This window comes from Lutjanus erythropterus, chromosome 17, assembly GCF_056507025.1.
Source record: "Lutjanus erythropterus isolate fLutEry1 chromosome 17, fLutEry1.hap2, whole genome shotgun sequence".
Taxonomy (NCBI): Eukaryota; Metazoa; Chordata; class Actinopteri; order Lutjaniformes; family Lutjanidae; genus Lutjanus; species Lutjanus erythropterus.
Window position 1 is genome coordinate 14405356 of NC_139333.1, and position 7922 is coordinate 14413277.

At 39.1% G+C, this 7922-nt stretch overlaps 1 protein-coding gene across 1 annotated transcript; it reads left to right on the forward strand.

The window, feature by feature from the left end:
* The first annotated feature begins 865 nt into the window (after positions 1 to 865).
* Positions 866 to 7742, forward strand: irf3 (interferon regulatory factor 3). Its single transcript, XM_084741002.1, has 11 exons — positions 866 to 1090; positions 2270 to 2436; positions 3008 to 3179; positions 4549 to 4622; positions 4716 to 4764; positions 4888 to 4956; positions 5069 to 5314; positions 5524 to 5614; positions 6549 to 6838; positions 6917 to 7035; positions 7493 to 7742. Exons 2-11 carry the CDS (start codon positions 2272 to 2274, stop codon positions 7604 to 7606), a joined length of 1389 nt encoding a protein of 462 aa, XP_084597128.1. The 5' UTR covers positions 866 to 1090; positions 2270 to 2271; the 3' UTR covers positions 7607 to 7742.
* The last annotated feature ends 180 nt before the right edge of the window (positions 7743 to 7922 follow it).

Here is a 7922-nt window from a genome sequence, read left to right on the forward strand (position 1 = left end):
TAATAAAGTACAGTACGTTTACTCAAGTACTGTACTTAACTGAACAAATCTGAGCTCATCTTATTTTACATACAGTGTTCAGATGCAAACATCGGTGAAGACTGACAAGCTGAGCTCATTTAACAAACCAACATGCTGGTAAAACATAAATATGCCTGTATTACTTAATAAATTAAGATTCTTATACAAAACACATGAAAAGCTTAAATTAACTACCCAACAGTTTACACACCTGAGATAATTAGTCGATTAAGTAACTAACTTATTGACGGGAAATAATTGGCAAACATGATGATAATTGGTTCTTAAATGTTAGAACTAGCTGCTTTTCCTTTAAATTATTTGAATTATTTCCTTTTTCTAAAAAAAAATCATTTTGAGATTCAGAGTGTTGGTTGGACAAAACAAGCACTGTGAAGGCGTCACTTTGGGCTCTGGTTAATTGTGTTCAATTTTTACAAAACATTGATTAATCTAAAAAATAATCGGCAATGAAAATGAACAGTAGTGGCTGTCAAATCCTGTTTTTCTTATTCATGCACAGGTAATAACAGTCTAATGATATATAATAGTATAATAAGTAGTATAATAGTATACACAATCACAAGACATTTTTCTGCAGAGTAATAATTCGAGTACATTTTCGTGATTATACTTACATACGTTTACTTATGCGAGACCTTTACTTGTAATAGAGTATTTTTACGGTATGATGCAAACTGATTAGGGATTGCACTATCACTGAGAGTCCTCACAGGTATAGAAATATAAAGGTGTGTGTGTGTGTGTTTGACCCCACCTAGCGGCCCGGCTGGCGTGTGAAACTCTGACGTCACATCTGGAAAACGAAACTGAAGTCGGAGTTTCCCGAGAAAACCATACAGCCCCTGCAGCCTCTGGAGAGTCAGAGAGCAGCCGACTGTCGACGGCATTTAAACATCTGGGAGTGAATGACGGTCTCTTCCATAGCTTCGGTTTCACAGAGCCGCCATCCTGCACCGTGTTTCTGACTTTTAATCCTCGAAACGACTGCACTTGAACGCAACACTCACCTCCACCGACTGAGACGTCGTCATTCACTAACTTGCAGGTAGGAGAGTTTTATTTTAAAGCGGTCAGTGTTGCCTCTCGTCTTTATAGAGGTAGGTTGTGAAACCGTGCGAACTAATGTGTCCTCGGCAGTTATTTGTCCAGCTCTTCTGTTACACATATTCACCCCCAGACACGGGAATATTTCATAATACTACATCTGTAGACCGAGGGGCAAAGTATAGGCTGACTATATATCGACTACTCAATATAATGTATGATATTACTTTTAGACTGTACTACTTACTCCATTCAAGTGGTATTTTAGTCCTTCTTTAATGCAACAATACAAATCAACAGTAAGACCAAATATTAAATTAATGTTAATATCTGGCACTTTCAAGCAGGTATTCTTCAGAATGAACACTTTGACTTTTCATGCCTTAATGCATGTTACTGTAATAATTCATTGATTATTTAATTATAATAGTGAAGTTTTCTTCTTCTTATATTAGAGTATTGATGGCTGAAGCAGACCTGGCCTCGTATTCTCCTGCTTCCTCTTTCCTGCAGTCCAGAAGCTGCAAATATAAGCAGATTTTTCCAGCTTCCTCGTAGCCCTGCAGAAACCAAGATGCTGATGCCCAGATACATTATATTGTTTATTTATGTATTTATTTTTATCAAACCTTTAGTGGAAGAATACAGAAAAAGTCATAGTAATCCCCAATTCTAATAAGTTGTACATACATTGTGATGTTTTAGAGATAGAATAACTTTTCTCCACTCAAACGAACAGTTCATTCAAACATTAAGTCCAGTTGCTTCTTGTGTCATTGCTCCCTTTCACTTATGTACTACTAATAATATTTGTTCATTATATTTTTTCTGCTTGAAAATAGAGCCCCCTGCAGGTGATTTTTTTAAAGATGGACATGAAAATTGTAATAATCAATATAAACCTTTAAACACATATGAATAATTATGGTGATTAAACTTTCAGCCTGGCTCAACTGAAGCATGTGAATATTTGTTGCTTCAATATTATGCAGTCCTTCAACTTTTCTCTGATTCTTTTTGTTGCACTCAGTGCAAGGTATGCTGGGTAGTGATAGCTGGGAATTGATAAGATTTTCATGCTACAGTTAAGTGAAAAGACTCAGAGCCCTGACATGCAGCATATGACTTCAAACTGATGCCTTGACACTGTTGTCGTGACGTTTTCTTATAGCTCCTGCAGAAATGTCTCATTCTAAACCTCTGCTCATCCCGTGGCTGCGGGCCCGCATTGACAGCCAAAAGTATCCTGGTGTTGAGTGGACAAACCCGGAGCGAACGGAGTTCTCCATCCCATGGAAACATGGTTTAAGAACAGACTCCACCGACACTGACATTCTTATCTTTAAGGTAACTGACATACATAAATAACATGATATTTAAAAACATGGCAGTAAGGTAGAAAGTAGTCATGTATATGAATTTGACATAAATTATTGTTTAAAAAATCTAATTGTGATTATTCTATATATTATTATACTAATATTCTGATTTGTGATATTAGAGAAAATAATTGTTTTTACATCATTATTCCCATTTAATTGAAAAACATTAAAATGATTATGGTGTGTTTTTTACAGGGATATGTAGAATAAGATATGTTGGTCAGGACATTTCTGCAGCACCACAATATTTAATTTAAAATGGTATTTTGAAAAACATTTCACCATTAACAAATATTGTCCTGCAATTTGAAAACTGTATCACTAATGCAACAAATATTTAAAAAATAATTATTTTGGGGTGCACGTTTTGCTGTTTGCTGTCAGTATTTTTTATTTGTTAAAAAGTGTGCCTCCTGCAATCTTAAAATTGCAGCAGGCCACAGATCACAAACATGACCATAGGCGATTTCGATAAAATTTCGATCAGTTGTTCAGCTCCTCTGGTCCGAGGTGTAATGATTACTTCCTCCCTGCAGGCCTGGGCGGAGGTGAGCGGCAATGGCCGTGCTCAGGGAGACGCCTCAGTCTGGAAGAGGAACTTCCGCAGCGCCCTTCGAGCCAAAGGCTTCAAACTGGTCTCTGACAACAAGAATGACGATGCTCATCCCCATAAAGTGTTTCACTGGCCGAATGAGTCGGCATCAGGAGGTGAGGATTCACCGGGCGTCTGTAGACAATCACCGTTTGGTCCTTTATTGTAGTGGATACCAGGCAACTTAAAAAAGGACTGTTTCCTCTGATGAACTGCACAAAAACATTGACTAGACCCTTTTTTTTTTACAGCAGCCATATTGATATGAAACAGAAGGGTGAACACAGGTGTTAGCAATGATACTAATTAAGGTCCTGTTGCATTTAATGTAGCAGAGTTTGACCTGAATGGAGCAGAAGGTTAATTAGTATAATTGGTGACACCTGTGTTTACTCTCCTATTTCCTATCAATATGGCTGCTGTGAAACATGTGTATCCAACATGTGTTGACTGACACCTAGCCTTAAAAATGCATAAAATAATACAACACAGGTTGTTCTCCTGCTTCTCTCGCAAAATCCAATCACTCATTCCATTTCTCTCTCTCAGCTTTATTCATGCAAAATTATTCAGCTTGTGTATTTTAACTGTAATCCCAGGAAGGAGGCAGGCATCAGTTGGGTCTCCATATCACTGTCATACTGATGTGGACCGCAAATGAGATAAATACAAAAAACAGGTAATGCAGTAAATGCACCACAGATGCTGCTCATTTATGCTCTCATGTGGGTGATAAAGCACCTCTCTATCAGTGTGGTCACATACAGTACAGTATGTATCTGATCACCTCCACATTATGATCCATCTCGCATAGATTTATCTCTGGATTTATCTCTCTGTGGTTGAGATTTGTCAAGGCAATATGCAAATGCAGAGCTTGCAACTCAATATCATTTGTAAAGGGGATTATAAGATTAGAGAGGTGTTTCTGAGGAGAATAAATTATTAAAAAAGATATGCTAACACTTTATTCGAAGGGGTATGCATAAGACTGTCATAACCATGTCATGTCACCTGTCATGAAAATGAAGGAGTCTTTAGGAATGTTTAAGACTATTGTCGTTAAGTGTCTTTTGGTCAGTTAAGTCATTTTAATGCAAAGTTGACAATTGTTTGAGAAGTCTTTCTTATGACGAATTGACATTAACCGAGACAAAATGTCTGTTATGACAACTTGACGTTGACCAAAAAAATGTCTTTGTTACGAAAACTTGACATTAATCAGTACAAAATGTCTTTGTTATAACAACAAGTAAAGTGCTACTGTTTGGACTGGTCATAAAGATGTCATTAAATGTTATAAGGCCACTTGGACAACGGAGTACAGTTCCCACATGATTTACAGAGCTGACTGGATGACATTTAATTACAACAGTCACAAACATTCATGAAGCCTCCTTCATATGCACACCCCTTCAAATAAGGTGTTATCAAAGATAGTAAGCAGCAGATGTTAACTGAGCTCTTTTGTTTTCACTCTCAAAGGGAATTCTTCTGCTGGATCCCAGGACCAAGACAGTCAGGATTTCTTTGAGGATCTTGGCCTCCCTACACAAGAAGTAAGAGGAACACAAAAGTGAAATATAAATGCAGTGTAATCATATACAACAATTGCATATGAATTCATTCAGATGTGTGTCATGATATCTTAGACCCAGGGTGCAGGGTGCCCCTATCTTCCAGAAGAATCTGTGTTTTCAGGTATCTTTTTTTTTATCTATTTATCATCTTTTGGAATGAATTTTGTATCTGATAAGGCAAATTTATCAAATCATAAATTTGATAGTGAGGAATGTGGAATCACTTGTGATCAATATTTGCCAGGAGATGACATTGCCTGCCAGGATATCCTCCAGAAGTGTCTGAAAGGACTGAACATTGGCCCTGAAACAGGTCTGCTCTGCTCACGATTCCCTCCTCACTGCTGCAGCACGAGCAGAAAACGAGAGTATTCAAGGTACTTTTCCTAGAAAATAGTTTTTCAGTTTCTCCAACTTTTCCACAGAGGGCACTGCAGGCTTTGAGCCTCCTCCCGAGCAACAGCAGCTCCAAAGCCCAGTTGTGATTGGTGGATGTGCGTTGCCTGGGCAACAGCAGTATCCAGTACCGTTTGAGGGTGCAGTCTGTGAAGTTGGGTTGCCTGAGCAACCGGCACGTCCAATGGAGGGAGCCGTGGGAGGGGCCTATGATGAGCAGCTGGCAGAGCAGTTCATACACACCGTGAACAAGGCCAGAGATGGACCTAATTTCAGTGAGTTGATGGATGTTGCTGTGAAAATTAAATGGAGAATTCACACTGACACGCACAAATTACATCCCTCACAAAATGTTGAAATGGAAGATCTTTCATAAAACAATGTGGCCTGTTAATATGAATAATATCAGTGACTTGAATAAGATATTTTAAAGAGGAATACAGTTAAGATTGGAGTTCTTACACTTCTCTTTCTGAATCTTAAGAGACTCAGTTCAGGATATTGGTGTACTACAGAGGAGAGCAGGTGTTGGAGCAGCTGGTGGAGAATGAAGCTGGAATCCGCTTAGTCTACAGGTAAATAAAAAATAATATAAAATCTGCCTTATATGCTGTAAAATACAATAGTAATGAAGACCAATATAACTGTGCCTGGCCAATTTTGGGCCGATGATATCGGTGAAACGATATATCTCTCTTGCTCAGTTAATACTGCTGTCATGTCTTCACGATAGGTGTGTAAGTAGAGTCAGGGGACGATTAGGTTAACTCAGTTTAGCTTAGCATAAAGATTGGATACCTGTGGAAACAGCTAGCATGACTCTGTCCAAAGGCAACAGAATCTACCTACCTACCTATCTACCTTTGATCAGTGCAGAAAAGACTATCAGCACTGAAGCTAAGCTATGTACTGCTGTGGACAGGCTCAGCAGCAAAAACATATTTTAGTTACTTATAAAGGTCCACCAAAAAACGTCAATATCAGTTTAAGTTTACAATATATTAGAATTTTATTAGAATATTTGAATATTTTCGCAACTTTACTTCACTGTCAGGCCAAAGTCAATAAGTAACAGAACACAGAGTTGCCTCTAGTGATTAGTTTGTATTGTTATTATAAATGCAATCCAATGTTAGAAAAGGTTATCACCAAAGTCACACAAGAACACAAACTAACTAACAGATAAAAGCAGCAGTCTGTGTTCTGCAAGGTTATTCACCCATGGAGTTTGGTTTGTTTGGAGAAAGCATTATTTGTTTCATATAACAGCTGATTCCTGTCAAAAAAAGGCTGTTGACGTCAAAAAGTGGTGAAAATATTCTAAATATAGCAACACTTTAGGTAGCTAAAATACCTTTGGTTGCTGACTTTGTCCACAGCATTACCGATAAGTACCTCCTCCAACCCCACTTAAAATAATTATAACTATCCGTTAAATGCTCTCTGGGATTTTCGTGTGACCTGCTATTCAACTTAAAATCTAATGTGTAAATGTTGTTTTCACATCAGCCCTGGTCTCAGCAGGACATTTGTGGATCCTGAGACTGGCCTCACTCTGGTCTCTCTGCCAAGTCCTGGAAACATGCTGGATAAAAACCAGGCGCATCTGACCCAACGCATTCTGGACATGCTGGGCAACGGTTTGGACTTGGGGGTGTCAGGCCACGTGGTCTATGGCCAGCGACGGGGTGAGATCAAAGCTTTTTGGAGCTTCTCCAAGTTTGACAGGACCAGACAGCCCAGAGAGATACCTAAACTGCAGCCTGAACCGCTGTACATGTTCAAGGAGTTCATACGAGGTGGGTGAAAGGAATTATTTTTTTTTTATGCTGCATCTTGTTGACTTGATGTCATGATTGATTGTCTTTTCCCTCCAGGAATATTGGACTTCATTGAGGGTCGAGACTGCCCTCCCTGCTCCCTGTTCCTCTGCCTTGGGGAGAAGTGGCCTGACCCAGACAACAGGCCTTGGGAGAAGAAACTCATCACAGTGGAGGTGAGAAAACCTGTGAATTATTGATACACACAAACAGTAAAGCAGTATTTCAGTTTTTTGTCTCGCTGCACATACCTCCATCAAATTTCATGAGTGATCAAACCGCTGAAATTGCCCACTCAAAGGAGCCGTAGTCAGCAGCACTTTTCAAGAGGCAATTTTGTCTCAGTATTGATTAATAGCACTGAGGGAACAAAGCCTGAATACCGCCGGTGACAGCTGATCCCTCCGGTGTAAAAGGTTTTTCTGCCCCCGAGCCTCTGCAGAGGAGTCACACGCTGAGAATCAAAAGCTTACACTTCTCAAACTTTAAAGAAAACCAGCTTGATGTGTCTCATTGCTCCAGCTTTCTCAAATTTCATGGCTTAAGTGTTGCCATCTTGCTCTTGTCACTCTTGTCATTACAGCTGACTGCTGCTTCCTGTGTGCGTGTGTATGTGTGTGTTTTCTGTCTCAGGTGGTCCTGACTTCAATGGAGTTACTGAAGAACATGGCTGTCGTAGGTGGCGCCTCCTCCCTGCAGTCTGTGGAGCTGCAGATGTCGCTGGAAGAGATGATGGAGCTGTGCTGACACACTTTGCTGTGCCTGAAGAGAGTCGTTGTTTACCTTTTTCTGTAATTCTTAAAGGAACAGTTCACCACAAAATCAAAAACATATATCACATTTTTCCTCTTGCCTGTAGTGTTTTTCAATTCTAGATCAGTGGTTCCCTACCTTTTTCATGAAGGAACCCTTTTCTATCATTGAGTCACAAACTGACAAACCCAGACATATTTATGGATATTTCATATAATATTTGATGCATAACAACAACAGCAGCATAAAACAACCTTTACAATTAATCCAAATAATGAATATAACTGCTGGATGTTTGTGTAAAATGACC

Excerpts from the sequence above, each read along its gene's own strand:
- irf3 (XM_084741002.1), top strand. The coding sequence starts at position 2,272 with ATGTCTCATTCTAAACCTCTGCTCATCCCGTGGCTGCGGGCCCGCATT. Across the intron at positions 3,180-4,548 it reads GAATGAGTCGGCATCAGGAG|GGAATTCTTCTGCTGGATCC; the intron begins GTGAGGATTCAC and ends TCACTCTCAAAG. Across the intron at positions 7,036-7,492 it reads AGAAACTCATCACAGTGGAG|GTGGTCCTGACTTCAATGGA; the intron begins GTGAGAAAACCT and ends TTTCTGTCTCAG.